At 39.5% G+C, this 17,011-nt stretch overlaps 1 protein-coding gene across 1 annotated transcript in view; it reads left to right on the top strand.

Moving 5' to 3' along the window:
- The window catches only part of nphp4 (nephronophthisis 4), a gene marked incomplete at its 5' end in the record, with an annotated part of 102,870 nt that overhangs the window by 56,659 nt on the left and 29,200 nt on the right, over positions 1-17,011 (top strand). Inside the window, 6 exons of the mRNA XM_079468138.1 lie at positions 1,157-1,327; positions 2,320-2,446; positions 7,606-7,661; positions 11,570-11,704; positions 14,203-14,351; positions 16,207-16,398. Of these exons, the coding sequence (XP_079324264.1) occupies positions 1,157-1,327; positions 2,320-2,446; positions 7,606-7,661; positions 11,570-11,704; positions 14,203-14,351; positions 16,207-16,398 (830 nt within the window). The remainder of the gene's footprint in view (positions 1-1,156; positions 1,328-2,319; positions 2,447-7,605; positions 7,662-11,569; positions 11,705-14,202; positions 14,352-16,206; positions 16,399-17,011) is intronic.

Consider the following 17,011-nt stretch of genomic DNA (forward strand, 5'->3'; position numbering starts at 1 on the left):
TTATCGGTCGTCTTTATTTCATTTCACTCACTCTGCTCTGATTGCGTGCGTGCGCAATCGACATTGGGAGACAGAATGTGATATGTTTCTCATCTTTGTGATAATAACGGATGTTGAAGTTTCGTTCTGGAAAGGGTTTATTGCAGCAGTGTTTCCAAATAAGAAATCACTTTCCAATTACTCATCTGATGTGAGCGGTTCTCAATCTCTCTTGGTGTGTTATCACACTGTAATATACAAGCGCAGACCAAAGTATGAAGATTTGCACCCGTTTACTTCGTATGACTTTAACTCGCAGGGATCGCACATGCTCAGAAACAAATGTATAGTATAATGCAATGTATGTCGCTTTGGATAAATGTGTCTCCCAAATGCGTAAATGATGACTGTAAATCTGGCATCTACTAGTGCTACATTTTTCAAAGTAGGCAGAAAAACTCATAATCAGGAACCATTTTATATTTTATTTATAATATGTCCCCGCTTGACAAATTGGGGGGGCTTTGTATTAGGGTCCCTTAATGTTCACTTAAGTTTTCAATAGTCTGGTAAGTAAATTGTAGCATCCATAACAGAATTGTCAACTCCACATTTCTCAGAAACGGGCATGTGAAAACTTTTTATATAACTATTTTCTGGTCTATGAAGGGCCATCCCTTCTCCAATTGTCGGGTATTAATTGCTTCTGGTTTGTACATTTTGATTCACAGAAGTCAAAGTATGTTGACTCTTGAAAACATGCTTCCTTTTTTGTCACATCCATAAAGCATGAATTCTTCTCCCTTTTTAAAATAAAAAAACTCATACATATACTTATGTTTTCGCTGTCTATCATCGGGTTTTGGTAAAAGACAAACAAATGGTTCAATATATTGGTAATAATATCATGGTCTGTTTGAATACTCGATTCTGATTGGCTGGAAGCATTAAAACCCTTTAGCGCACGGGTAGCTCCAGTCAGTTTACATTTTAAATGAACTGACAAAATAACTGTCATTTTCACCTGTTTGATGGAAAATTACACTGCAGACATCAATAAAAGCTGTGGATTATCCCTCACTTAAAACATTCTTTGATTTACAATTTTGACTGAAAATGTCACATCCATAACTTTGGAATTGCCCTCATGTCTCATGCTCTCTCTATCTTCCCCTAGATGACATCAACAGCCATTCCCAGAGCAGCATTCATGCAATGCGTATGTTGGTGTGTTTGGAGTCCGTTTTCGGATCCCGAGGGCCCCGGTGAGAACATGTGCCTCAACTTGCAGGCTGGTGCGGTCCCCAACCCTTGGGGTGTCATGGTGTACTCCTCAAACACACAGCAGGTAATGACTAAACACATACAACACACACAAGAAATAGTAGTAATATCACACAATGAACCACTCCTATGCAGGCTGTTTTCGAGTTCTTATGCTACGGCTCTAATCAGAAGCTTGCAATTAAATTAATGGTGGCAGACTAATTATGTAATTGCACATTGAGATCGTAGTGTGAAAAGAAATCCGGCTCTGTTGTGGCATTAGTGGCACTGACTAAGATGATGATCAGAAAATGGCCAATTAACTTATATAATTCTTAGAAAACGCATACATGAGCGCTAGGATCCCTCTTTAATGCGGTGTCTTAATAGCATGTAGATTCAACCTGATAATGAACGTGCAGATTTTGTTCTTCATTGCAAATTACATTATTGTCCTTTCTCAACAACATTACGTAATATTTGTATTAGTTAAGACTCGCCAGTGAGAGCATGGATGAGAGGAACAGTCCATGTGTCCAGCATTGAAACTTAACTGCCATCATAACCGCTGGCTTTTGAACCATCATTAGCGTTTCATTAAAATGTTATTTGTCACCCTATTATACCGATGTCATATTAAAGTCAATTAACATGATTAGGAAATGGTGGGATGCAGTTCATGGGGTACTTTCGCTATGGCAACCCGTCCCAGGGCTATTAGAACACTAAATGCATAATCAGTGGCGATGAATATGTTAAGATTGTGTGTAAGATTTTATTCACTAGACTCTGAGGATTGTGGTAATGGCGGTATCCATTGACTTGCATTGGCTTGTGTCTATACAGTAGACATCACTGGTACCGCCATTGTAAAGTTAATAACATAGAAAAATTGCATTAGTCTTTAAGCTGGGAAAGAAGAAAGTATTTAATTTTAGAAATTACCTTTGATTTGAGGGATGGAAAAAAGATAGAAAGTTTACGGCAGTAAACACCAGTTACGGAAGATATTAACATCTGCTAAACATTTCTGATTACAGTACCTTGAAAGAAAGTTTTGTTATTTCCTCACAGATGAATACAGGGAAAAGTGCCATCAACTTCAAGTTTTCATCTAGTGTGGAAAGTTCTGCCAGCATAACGTCAAAAGTGAGCCCCTGGGAAACGGCGCCACCTAAGAAGTTCATTTCTGCATCCCAAGGTGAGTCGCTATTTATTGTTGTTTTTCTGCTTCAATGCGAGATTTTTCATTTGTGTCTTCTGCGGATTTACAATGCTCAGGTGCCCTAACCAGAGAGGTAGTATCAAAAAGAATACACAGGAATTCAACTGTACTCTCAGTGGAAGGTCTGTTACTTTTCTAGCCAATTGTTCTTTTGGTTAAAAAAACATTTTTGGCATCAAGCTATATAGTTTGCTTTAAATAAAATGGTGGTGTGTGTGGCCCTTATAGATTTGCATCATAGTGATCCACAACTTTTAGATCTTGTTCTGGAGTTTTCTCAAGGGTCTAAAATGCTATGAACTCATCTTGTTTTCTTACCTGTTGGTGGCCTTGAAATAGTACCAGACACAGTTATGTTCACGCTGTGCGATAATGACTTTCCACTGTTGCAGACTCACGGTACATTTATCTCCTTTGTTAAAACTTGGTTTGATATTGAAACGTTAGAAAGTTGTTGCCGCCACCACACTTTTTGTGCAGTCTAAATTCAGCTCTGGATTGCTCAGCTGTGTTGGTTTAGTTGTCATCAAACTGTCCTTTGGCAGGATGACGTACTTGTCCTTGGATACTAAACTAAACTCCCAGACACACGACAAGATACATCAGCAGTCAACGTTTTTGCGTTTCTGCATAACTGGCATGCTTTGGTTTGGTTTATTATCATTTCTATGACGTCACCATTGTTTAAAAATGTGGATAGTGATAATATTGGTAATTGCGTAGATGTGTCCTAAGCTTACCCTAAACCTTATACCTTTGTTTTTCTCTCATTCTTTTTTATGTATGTGGGAAAACATTGTTACCGACCCACATATTTTAGGGTTGGGGGTTTGCCTATGGTCAGATCTTCTGTACTGCTGAATTGGTGAGCTTGTGGTTTGGTTCATTTGAATGTCTAAGGTCTTGCCAAGTCATGTTGCTATGGACAAGATGAAAGAAGACAGTAACATATGCTTGCTGTCTTCTTCCCTCACTCTTCCTCCTTTTCTTGCTGGCTTTTTCTTCTCACTCTTCTGACATGAGATCCACCTCTATATTGGGAGTGCCAAGCTTCAGGCCCTTGGGACAGGCATTCTGCCAAATTTGCCATCTCTCTTCATGTTAATTGAGAGATGAGCTACAAGTGCTGTAAGTCTTGCTCAAAGTTGTCTTTGCACATTAATCTTAAAAAATGAAACCTTTAAATACCAACTGATCTGTTAGTATTTCATTAGGTCCGCATCTACTTGTTGTGTGTACAGAATATGAGAAGAGATGACCTGAATGTGTTCATTTCTGTCTTTGATGTTGGTTGTTACATCTGTAACATTCGATAAACTTAGATCAAACACGAAGATAGCCCGTTCTGCCTTTCAGCCAATCGCACACAGCTTTCCCAAATCTGTGATTTATAATGGCTGCATAAAGATGAGAACACACACGCTTATTTATGAGGGCTGTTTGATAGTGCGCACATCAGCGTTTCGATTAACCCGTGTGAATCATTACTGACGTGGCGGCCGTCCGTCCGCATTACGCAGGAAGTCAATCCAGTTTTGATTTGTTTCTGTCTCGAGGTATCTCATCCATGTTGCTAATAACTCCAGAACTCACCGATCCTGCCGGTCACACTGCAAATCTTTGCGTGCGAAGGTTTATGGAGCTCAGAAAGGTTTGTTGCTGGTGTTTGATGTGGTTTGTGATTTGTGAGCATCGTTTGCTGTCAGGAGGACTCAAGGAAAATGTGAGATAATTGGTCTTCACGTGTCTGTTGATCTTCGTTTCTGTCATATCGGCCTTAATGAGAAGAAAATGTATTTCAGACATCCAAAAATACCCCAAAATTTTATTAAAAAAGGAATGAGTGAAACTTACACATTCAGGAATAAAAGGGCGTGAAGAAAGAAGATGAAGTGTAAATGAGAAGGAAGGTGTAAGACCGACAGAGTGAGAGAGAGAGAGAGAGAGTGCGTGAGTAAGAGAGGATGTGTTGTGGATGGGCTGATGAGTTCACACATATGCAGGAGAAACAGATTGAGATCAGACTGTGAGACGTGTTGTCACCCAACTGTGTGGTCACCTTCCTTCAGCAAAGAAACACCCCACGCGTGTAGACACGTGTTTGGATGTGCTGACATTTCCGCTACAGCATCTGTACCCGTTGTTCAGTCATGTGTATATGATGTTATTTCTGTATCATGCATCTTAGCAATACTTCTATAGAACGATTATACTGTATGTAATGCGTTTTATCTTAAAGAGATAGTTCAGCCCAAAGGAAAATTCTTTCATTGATTACTCACCCTCTGTCATTATAAACCTGTATGACTTTCTCTCTTCTGCAAAAGACAAAAGAAGATATTTTGAAGAATGTTGGCAACCAAAACCGTTTTGATGACAGAATTTTTATTTTGGGGTGAACTGTCGTTTTAAGTGTCTATGCTAGTGGTCGGCCGATATGGGTTGTGCAACCAGTCTATAGATAATAAATTACCAGTCAAAAGTTTGTAAACGCTTATCTGAAATGTTTGTAATAAATTAAAAAAACGTTTCATCTCAAGCCATATACTTAGATGTCTGAAATTACTTCTGTAGGCAAAAATATTTTTATTACAAAACAACCATTTTTGCAATGGATGACAGCTAATGAAGAAAAAGCAGCAAATAAGGGCCCTGAATAGATTGGGCTACTTTGATGCTAAAAAATATTTATAATTTGATGTAATAGTTTTGATTTATTTTAGATACATTTTTGTCAACATAATTCACTTAGTTACAGTTCTGCTACTTTATAGTTTTTATGAGTTTAATTATATTTTTAAATAAACTCTTGTCAGGCAGCCTATTTTCAGTATACTGTACTGAATATATAACTCAAAGGTTTTATGCATGTGTTTCTCTGTGGCGACAGCTCAATTGCCCTTTTGAAAACTCTGTAGTTCTCTATAGTGACCATAACTGACTCCCACAGTATTTGTTTTCTCCACTTAGTGCTAATAAATGGGGGGTGAGATCTGTTTGGTTACTAAATTTCTTTAAAACTTTTACGGAGGTCACTTTTAAAGCAATGCATCCTGAGGCTCTATTCAGGTTATTTAGAGTCTCTCATCTGTTCTCTCTGATATTCTGTCGATGCAGCTGGGTCTTTCACGCTCTCGCCTCAACATAAGCAGCCACGTTTACTCCCAGGTATATGTTTCTATCGTAGCACGGAGAGTCCGGATGGGCGCCGTCCCAGTAACCTCTCCGATCTCCCGCACCCAGCTGTCATTCTGGCCAAGCCCTCATCAATTCGGGAGCTGACGGGAATTTTTTTTCTTTTTGGTCCTGCCCCTTCTCCTGTCTCTCGGTCTCCTCCCAAGCACTTCTCCGCCCAAAGGGCCGACTTTATTACCTGTCTTGGCCCGGAAGAGAGGCCATGAATAAATATGTTCGGGAGTCATTACAAGCTGGGCTCATTTGCCACTCCTCCTCGTCAGCCAGTGCGGGCTTCTTCTTTGTTCAGAAGAAGGATGGCTCCCTGCGTAACTGTTGCAGGGAGCTCGAGTCATTACTAAGCTAGACCTACGTAATGCCTACCAACTGGTCCATATCCGCGAGGGGGATGAGTGGAAGATGGCATGTAATACACCCTTGGGACACTGCAAGTATTTGGTTCTCCCGTTTGGTTTGACCAATGCTCCTGCGGTTTTCCAGAGCCTTGTTAAAGCCATGTTGGGAATCATGATTCATCGATTTGTCTTTGGGTCAAGCTTCCCTTTCTGGACGTGTATCCTGCTGCCAGTGGTGACTTTGAACTGTCTTGATTTTCTTGTGTTTAATAAAGTTGTTTTTTCCCGCATTTGAGTCTCTGCCTCATGAGTCATGACAAATTCAGACAGGTTTATCATTAATGTCCAGAAAATTACCAGACACGTTCAGTATCTGTTGTTCCAGACTGAAAGGTGAACTTCAGCTCGCCAGGGTGCTGGAGAAAATAAATAAAAATCTATCTAGAACATTTACCCAGTCAGTGTTTGGTAGCCTGAAGTGCAAGCCCCCTCGCATCAGTTAACCAGGCGAATTTAATAGTAAATGCATCTGACATCCTTTAAAAAAACGGAACGTGACAGAGCAGCTTTCAGAAAGCAGATTCTACTTGTGTAATTTGTTATTGGAATATGTTGTAAATAAGGTAAGAGGGGCTGTTTTGTGAATAAAGTATGCCTGTTAACCCATCAGCATCTACAGTAAAACCAGCCCATTGTATATCTCATTCATTGTACAGGACGGTTGCTACACTTATTCGTTCTCCCGTTTCCCGTAAGCACAGATGGTTTAGCACATTTTGTCAATGTTAGATCAGATCTGTCGGTGTCAAATCCCAAGCGGCTAATTTTAAACTCTCCCGGGATTTTACACTTGTCAGGCGCTTATCCTATAAAAATCAGTTAGTGAAAACAAGAGTGAGTCTTAAAAACTGTCTGTTTTAACATGAGGGATCTTATGGCTTTCTCATCCAAGCATCTGGTAATTGTGTTTGAACGGTTTGCGAGCGGATAAAGGAGCACAAATGTGAAGCAGATATTCAACAGTGGGTGAGAATCTGTCATTCAGTTTTCTTATCATACTTTGTGTAAGGCAATAGAAGGGACAAACAGAACTGACCTCAGTATTGGACATGGAATGATGTGCTGTTCGCTGTGTCCCTGAACACCTCTCTCGTCTGGACCAGAGCCTTTCTACCGCTGCTGGGTTTAAGGGACAAATATGACACATTGTATAGTCAGGTTCAGGTGTAGTGGGTTTGTCTTTACGTTGCGCTACGCAAATCAGCATTGGCCAGACTATTATATTGTATAGTGTATTTCAATTATATTCATGTAGCTTACTGTGTTTACTTGTTTGAACATTTATTTAAAAATCAATGCAATAAGTTATAAAATTTAATAAGTTTCATACAGGCTATCATCAGACTTTAATTAAAGGTGCCAGCAGTCATTTTTCCTTTAAAAAATATGAATACACAAAGAAATTTCTTTAAAAATAGTTTTTAATTTGATTACATTTTTCCTTTAATTTAATTGTTTAAATTATATGACATTCTTATATTGTATGACATTATATTATAGGACTGTTTTATTAATTGTATTTTAGTTGTTTATTTCCCCTTTTAGATGATAACGTCCTCGAGCCTACAGCTTCGACAGCGCAGTCTCCCCGTGGCCCAGCCGTAAGTCCCCAAAAACTATCTTGCCCTTTCCCAGGGTGCGCTTTGTGCCTGTGTCACCAGAACGACAACAGTTTTAGAACGAACTCGGCTGCTGAAGCCCAGCTGTGATGTTTTAACCTGTACCAGACAGAATCAGAAATGTCTTAATGCCATGTTCTGCTGACCCGAGCACCTATGAACTGTTTCTAAGAGTTACGGCAGCATTGCACCATGAAAGCTAGGAAAAAGAATTTGGAGGGAGTTTGCAGACTGGAGACAGGGCTGGTCAGTAGTGATGGCCAGGATAAAGAGCGCACCCTTTTTCTTCATATAACACACTGAGAATCGAAGTGCCGCATATTCAGGGCACAAGGGCCTGGGGCTCACGACCCCATTCTACTGCCAATGTATTATTTACCTTCAAATCCGTATGCTCAACCAACAGGGCTTGATGTCCAGATTTTTGGTATGTCGAAGTTAAACGGAAAAAATGGGGCTTCGTTTAGAATTCAGGCGCTGTTTGCACACCGTCTCACAGATGATATTGTCCGATATTGGCGCCACAAGCTATTCGTTAGTTAGGGCTGTAATGTAGTTAGTGCTAGACAAAATATGCAGGCAGAAGCGTTTCTGAGTCGACCCTTTATTGCACTTTAATGCCAGGATAAACACCCTCTATTTCAGAAACAGTTTACAAGTCTTCCGAACGCAAACACAGATTTTGTCGGCTGGCAGACGGAAATGTGTTGACTCCAAATTGCTCAGAATTTCTCTCTTTTCTAGCAAAGCCCGATTTAACTCTTCAAAGCAACGCAAAAGAAAAGAAAACAAAGCAGATGGTTTTAGACCTTTAAGACCCCCAGAGACACTTTCTGTACCCCCACAAGCACTGCTCTGTTGCTCATCGATTTTAGTGCTCAGCTAATTTAAAGAGTCAACAATTTAGAGAGGTTGTTTAAAATGTTTCTTATCTTAACCCAGTGTGTGTTTTATCCTAAAGCGTGAGTCCCTCACTCAGCCTGAAAAAGGATGTCAGGACTGTCTTGAGCTGTACATCCCTCTGATTGATGGTGGTCTTTCTCGCCTCGTTTTTATCTCTCTCTCAAAAACACAATGTGGATTGAGATAGACATGTACAGACCAGTTTAGTCATGCTACAATCAGTTAGGGAGCGGACGGTATCAGATCTGTTTTTACTCATTTACACATCAATGTGATGCAAAGATAGACGTACATTATTGCGTTTCTGCTTTACTCTGCTCTTATGCATGAAGCTCTTAACCCTCAGAGACCCTCTACATGAAATTGCAATACGTTATTAAATTTCCCAGCATGCCAAAGTCACATAACACGGTCACTACCTACTGACGCCATTGCTTGACTGTTGTTGATCAAATATACAAGTTATTTTTTACCTGTAGTCTAATATGTTTCCCAATATGTTTACTTATAAAATTTGCAGCATTGAAAATCATTAGAAAAGTGTTTTTTTATATTTGACCATAAAGTATATTATTTACAATAAAAATATATTAAAAGTATTTAGGATTTTCTTTTAATTGTTAGAAAAAAATCTTATTGCAGTTTTTTGTTGAACACTTCAGAGAACATAAATAAAATCAAAGATGAATTCTTCCCAATACATTTCGTGGCTTTTAATAAAATATTTTGTAAAGGTCAAAGCAACTGTGGAAGCACTTTGTCTAAATTGTCATTTTAGGTATTTTGATTAAGTGTTATTTCAGAGACCTTGAGAACGTCTGAGAATATTATCCAGATTTTATCATTGCAGCTCGCTAAAACCCCAAAGTCCAAAAATGCATCATCAATATCAATGCTTGGGTCTCTAAGGGTTAATATGCCATCCAGCACATGCCCCTTAAATCCTGTACTGAATTTTGCGAGATAAAGTGCTTACTTTAGATGCACACACTCACGCTCTATTTATAGTTAATGCTTTATAAAAAGAGCCTGTGCCTCTCTCTATCCCTCTCTCTTTCAGAAACAGAGATGCCTCTGTTATTGATTTAGTTTTTTAGTATGCATGAAAGTGAGTATATGTCAAACAAGAGCTGGCTTTGTGAATATCGACAGGCACGATTTTTATTCTGACCTTGCTCTTCTTCTGTTGGCTCTGTGTCTGTCAGTAGTTCAGCCGTCATGCGGATTTGTCTGTCTGTCTGTTTTCTGGTCTCTCTATCCTGCCTCTCTCTTCTGAGTGACGGCAGTAATAACACTTGAGCTCTTGTGAGCTAGTCACTTGTTTGCGTGTCTGATGTTGCTGCACTCTGCACTGACCCAAGTAAAGTCTGGAGATTCCTCCTTTCAATCGAACCTTTGTGAGCTAAATTATTTAAACACTGTTCCAAACTTTATAATTAATGTTAAACTCTAATGACTTATAAATAATACATTTAATGACTCATATTTGCATATAAAGTGGCTCCAGAAAGAAGGCTGTTTTGTCAATTAGGCCAGAAATACATTCGTTTTATTGCATTAGATTAAAAAAGTTAACCAAATGGCATTTATTTTATAGCAAGACAGCAGAATGACACAACAGACCTGACCTGGTGGGTGGTACATGTACTCCAATATGTTGTGTGGTGGCGGTCGAATCCGGTACAGGTCAACCCCTCTCTTCATTACATCCTGTCTCTTGTCTACTTTCTTGTCTGAATAAAAGCAGATTTTAAAATAATCACTTCGAGTAATATCTTTGGGTCTAGAATATAAAAATACACATACACATACACATACACATACACATACACATACACATACACATACACATACACATACACATACACATACACATACACATACACATACACATACACATACATATACATAAATTTATCTCTTTAAAAGGATTTAGTAATTCATATTATTAAAATACATTAAATTGCCTCAAAATATAACTTCTTTTGAAAAATTGTCTTTGCCACCAGGCCACTGTACATTTTAGTGGAACCCTAGTTTAAACGAGTCTATGTTCTCATGAATATTGGCACTTAAATGTATGTGTACAGTGTAAAGAAATCTGTGAAAATAAGGCATACATTAATATAATGGAACCTTCTATATTGATTCAACCTTTATTTTGCAATGCATTTTATATTACGCTCTAAATCAACATTAGATATCACAGGTTTTAGATTAACTTCACTCAGTGTAGTCGTGAGTTTATGCAATATTGGGGTCCCCTGAGTCATAAAAGGGTCTATATTGGGGTCAGTGGAGACATAAGTCGACCGGGTGTCAGTGATTTAGTCTGTAGTGAAGGCACTTGAGTCATGAGTTTAACACCACTGACCCCATCACAGCCTATATTCTGCTTCTATCGCTGTAGCACAGTCATCCAGCCGTGTGAAATACAGATCACCAAACAGCCTCTCCTTCCCACACAAAGCTTCTTTAGGCACACCGTACACGCTGATGAAATTCAGCACAGTTGCAACAGCACAGTCATAATGTCTTCTATTAGATAAGCCCTAGAGATCTAGCTTTGCTGATTTGAAATCTTTACGTTTAGCACAAAACTATACTAGCAGCTCTGCAATTGATGACCTCGTCGGAAAACGTTCTTGTGTGTGCACATGTGGGTGGGATCACAGCTTTACTTTTGGTGTTTTGACTGCAATAAAGTCTCGCGTTAGAAGAAAGAGAGAAACCGGAATTGTGAAACGCTCAAAACCAAGAGAAATTAGGGCTCATGTAAAAATATGTGCAACCAAAGTAGCAGCATCCAAAGCTGTATCTGCCACGTTTACACAAAAACAGGCTTCTAATTTCATCCTGCTTTTGTATCGGCTGGAGGTTGGCATTATTTTGATGCCAGCTGCGGGGGATTGCCACTTCGTCAGATGCTTCTGCCCATTGCACCATGCGATAAATATGTATAATTTTTTTTTTATTCTGTTCTTCAGCTGTCTCTCTCTCAGCTTGCTACAACTTCACGGTACCCGACCATGAGCCACAATGTGGGGTCTCCATGGCAACAACAGATCCCCTCTCTTCTCTCTCCCTCCCCGATGGCATCGGCCCACCAGCTGTCACATGTCGTAGGTTTTCCACCCACATACGCACTCACACGCGCACGCACACCGACATTAACAAACACACAAAATATATATGTTTCTTTTCCTTTAGAACAAAAGCACTAGGATGCATTCGTGCAAAGCAATAAAACACCTACACCCACTCAAAACGTTACAGAGAAACATGCTCGTACACACAGCATTTACAGTACAGTATGCTCTTATGCATACACACATAATTCTTTGGATCAAACATAAAGATTCAGATTTCCTGCAAAATCCAAGATGCATTCGTGCAAAGCAATAAAACGCCTACATCCACTCAAAACCTGCTAGCATGCTATTTACGTATTTCTTGATTCAATAATTCGTCATTTAACAGGTTAAAAACTTTCCTGCCAAATCCAACTTCCAAAATGTTCTTCTTCCTTTTGAGGGCTCCATTAACATCCCATTGTTTTGAAAAAGTTAGCGGCCGCTCTATCATCTTTTCATACTTGCGTAAGACCTAAATTCACCAGATGCAACACACCCTTCCCCACAGATCGCATTCCGACCCAACCTACGCACACTTTTTCTCTCCCGCTTACCCTCAGAGTTCTCCTCCATTCTCCCTCCCCCTGAACAGCTCTCTCTACTGAATACTAACAGCGCCACTGACACTATGCTCCACTCTAACATCCTGCTTGGACAGCTTATGCCCTCTTATATCTAGACCAGCCGGCGCTAGCCCCCTGGTGATCCGATGTTCCCGAGATCGAACCCACAACCTTGCATTGTTAACGCAATGCTCTTACGAATTAGCTACAGGAAAGAACAACCTCTTGGACCGCAACTAGTCTGGTATCAATAGCAGTCAGACTGCACTGCCCTCAGTCATCGTGCGTGGACTGGTCTCGCCCTTCCCTGTTGTCGCTCCTCTCTTATGCTTCCGGAGCTCCTCCATGATGCAAGGCCGTGGATCAGAACTTTCAAAGCCGGTCAAGTTCATCAAGTGTGCTCAAATACAGTGGAAAGCAGCTCCATATCTTACCCGATTTCTCTTTTTATGTCGTGGGTCTCTGTTCTCAGGGCACAGAATCCTCTGGGCTTCCTTGAACGCCCGCAAAACAGTCATTTGATTTCGTGTTAAACAACAACATTTATGTTTATGGTTTGTGTTTGTTTTTATACGGTTTACATCACCTAGCATCCTACATGTTATATTTTTATGTAAATGAAGAAATATAGTGCGATTACAATACATACAGCCAGTATACTGTAGAGTGGGAACATTTCACACATGCACCAGGATAACTGCAGATCTAATGGTAATGAAGTGTGTGGGTGTGGTTGTTTATACTGATGCTGGTAGTCATACAGAGCATTTGACTACATGTTGACGCTGTGTAAATAAACACACAAAGTGCTTCGTTTCCACCCCCACGATTATTTGCTTCTGTGTGCCGCACACAGTCTTTTCTGTCACAGTTGAGAGAGAAAGTTTCTGCTGTGATTGAGTTCATGTGATATAGTCATATCCCTTCTAAAGAATCCTGGGTGATTTTTACAATGGCATTTAATTATTCCTTGTGCATTTTTACTCCCTTATTTCATTTACATCTCTATTTCTCACACCCAAACCGGAGTTTTCAATTTCAAGACTGCCAAGCGTTTTGTCTAAAAGCAGAAAGTTGGTGGTCTCTTGCAATTCGGCTGAAGTGTTGATATTCCACGTGCAAGTGAGTGTGTTGGATTTTGTGTGCATATGGTAGCATGTCACATTTCAGTCGACATTTATTCATTTAGCAGGCACTTTTATCCAAAGTGACTTGCAAATGAGGGATGCTACTACACAAGCAATTCATCACAGGAGGACAGGAGCATTATAAGTGCTTCACCATGAAGTTCTAGGGTTTGCCAAGGAAGTACAGGCTAGTAGTAATGTCAGAGAGAATAGAGAGAAAGTCAACTGCAGACAGCGGACATATTGAGTTGTGCACCATGTTCTGCCTTGATTTATTTTATAATAACCATATACAAATTAAATATATATCAAATAATAAAGAAAAGGTAAATCAAATATTGAAAGTATGTGTTGACTTTATATTTTGTGATAACAACAAATAATGTAAATAATTTAATAATATTCATTACATTTATATAGTGCTTTCCTGGGCACTCAAAGCACTTTTTACATTGAAGGGGGAATCTCCTCAACCACCACCAATGTAGAGCATCCATATTAAAGAATCATGTTGTTAGTGTAGAGTTTATACGTCATCTTTCTCACCTGCCATTACCATCACACACCTGGATATACTATGCACATTTAACATTTTCTTTTTGCTTTTCTGAGGGAATATTTTCTGTAATTTAACGACAATCCCACGTGAGGATTAATGAACCAAAGCTTCATCAAATCCTCTCTTGTTTTTATTCAGCAAGATTGGCTGCTGGTTGAAGTTCAGCTGAAAAACATTCCTCATTTTGTTTGTTTTTCTTCTTTTCCTGCGTATGCTTATGTGTTGAAATGGAATCAGGAGCGTCCAGGTGCCGGCAGCATAGCGCACTTGGAGCTGTGTGTACAGGAGAGAGAGGGAGAGAAAAGTGAGGATGAGGGCGACGTACAGGAGCTGACCTTCAACCCAGTGCACGCCCCTGTCATTACCCTCGGGACACATACTGCAGGGTGAGGACTGCATAACCCACAGACACACACCATCTCCACATCCTCTGACTATTTCCTATCTATTCTCAGGGTAGACAAAGAAAGTCAAATCTATCAAACATATGATACACGGTTTGAACATTTTAACCCTGAAACCCACTCATATTCATTATATTACGTTTTTGCACGACCAATTACATTTCCAGTCTCTCTTAGGCTCTAATAAATAAATATATATTATGTACGCACGCATGCACGCACACGCACGGGCGCACACACACATACACACAAGCTTAAGTATATAAATTATTCATAATTTATAGCCTACATATAAATAAGCAATATTTTCTGTATGTATATAAATTATACATAATTTATAGCCTATATATATTAATCTATCCTTTTAGCATCTCTTCAACCCCTCATCTATCTCCATATGTTGCCATTGCCCCATAACACAAATACATTGTTTTAAAATACTTTAAAATTCTAAAACTAGACATAAATGAGTATATTTTAGAGTCCTGCCAAATGGTCGGATTTTAAAAGTGTGCGTTAGCCTTGCTTTAAAAGAGGCAGCGGTTTTGCCGAAGCAGTGGATTTAAAGTAAAATGTTTTATCTTACTTTACACTCGCCACTTTAAAAGTAAAATAGTTTTCATTTCCAGCATATGGGTGTAAGATATTCATCATCCAATTCTGACCAAACACAGTACTACTTTAAGACAAGGCAACGGGTCAACACTATTTACATTTGTCTCCTGTCCCTGCAGAGACCCAGAGCTCAGAAGCTTTTTGTGATACAGCACATTTACTTTGTCTGAATACTAAACCAGGATGAATTAAGTTAAATTGAATGTGAGTTTGAAGGTGTGGAAAAGGACATTTTTTATTATTACAGGTTTGTGTGCATTTTTGGAGAGCGCAGACTGTTTCAGGCAAGGACAGAAGGGTTGACTCATAATAAAACTACCCCTGTCTCTTCCGCAGAGGAGTTTTAAATGGGTGGCTTGTTATAAATCCAGATTACCTTGGTATTTAGTCAATATTTAAAAACACACGATTGTCAAAAGAATGCACCTTTTGTGTACTGCAAGTACAGGTGAATGCTTCTCTCCCTGAACTTTCTTACCAATCTGTATGCCTCTCTCTCACGGTCTCTCTCTCTGTTTTTATCCTGCTCTGATTTCTTCCACCATCGCGCGGAACCGTTCTAAGCACAGTCTGAAATGGTTACAGTTATGTTTCTACATGAGCCAGGTTCGACACGGCACGATATTTAACTGTGCTTTATCGTGCTAATGAATGGCATAAAGGCTTTATCGACACGGAGTGGAACGCTTGAGCAACGAGAACGATTCGGCGTGATGGTGGAAAGGTGTTCTTAGTAAGAAAATACAGAGCAGGCAATTGTGAAAATAATAAGCAAGGATTATTAATGTTTAATTCGGCAGAAAATTACACTGATGCATAGGTAGTATTAAATTCCTCTTTGTCTGTGGCAATTGAAAACATCTGATCTGAGAACAGCAAGGCATGGTTGCTGTATCCCCTCATTATGCAATAAAAGAACACATTAAAGTTCTGCTTTCATTATACCGCATATATTTCACTACCCTGTATTGTTGAAGAAGCTCTTGTTAGGGCTTCTGAAATAATAAGACTATATAAACAGCTTTAGTAAAGGCTCAGATGTTTTTACAAGGGAGCCATTTTACTCACATTTATGGAAAATCTTTTGGCTCTAAATGTTTAAAAACTCCACATTCTTTTGTAGTGAAATAAGATGATCCACAATCCTCCTCAGTGTTATGACAATACAGATATTCCGTGTCGAGTCATCTGTAATATTTTACTGTGTTTTTTTCTGTCTCAGCTCTACTAGGTTGACGTCTCGCAGGTCTCTGGCCCAGCTCTTCTCCTCCGGTTTCCCTCAGATTATGGATCAGCAGAACCAGGTGGCTGAGGTTCTGGATCCTTCCGAGCCTGTGAACTTTGACCCTAAGAGAGAAGAAGCAGATCCTCTTCAGGCCAACACTCTTATTCTGCAGTTTCTAGCCTTTACCAGGTATTTTTCTTGCTACCTGTTTCTTTTTTTCTTTATAATAACAGTACAGCTATCCAATTACATAATTCCATATCAAACAGTTCTTGACCACCATTGACTACTATAGTAGGAAAAATTACAATGGTGTATGTAGATATAAAAAGCCCATTCTAAAGTAATAAAAACATAACGTTTCATTGTGTACGCTCTTTATACACCTCTGAAGACAACGCATTGTGTATTCAATTCCATTTCTATCAATAGAGCATCCCAAAAATTACACACTAGACCTTTGAAATGCTTTGAGTGCTGGCAAACTCTTCCAACACCATGAAAGATTCACAGGCAGGGCTGTTACAGAACAGTATGTCCTAGTCTAAAGCTCATACAAGCAGTCATGTAACACACGCTATTAAACACGGGGTGTCAGCCTCTTTTTTTTCAATAAATCATTTCAATGCCAGATCCTCAAGTTCTGCTCAAGGCCAAACCTCTCCAGCTACCGTAACTTCTCTCAATCTCAGTTAAACCATCGACTGCACATCACGCAGGCATTGATACCAAGTTGTCCACATAAGAAACGCACTTGTGACAGACCCAGGCACCCATCTGTTCTCAGATCAGACATTGACAG

This window comes from Barbatula barbatula (genome assembly GCF_947034865.1).
Source record: "Barbatula barbatula genome assembly, chromosome: 11".
NCBI lineage: Eukaryota > Metazoa > Chordata > Actinopteri > Cypriniformes > Nemacheilidae > Barbatula > Barbatula barbatula.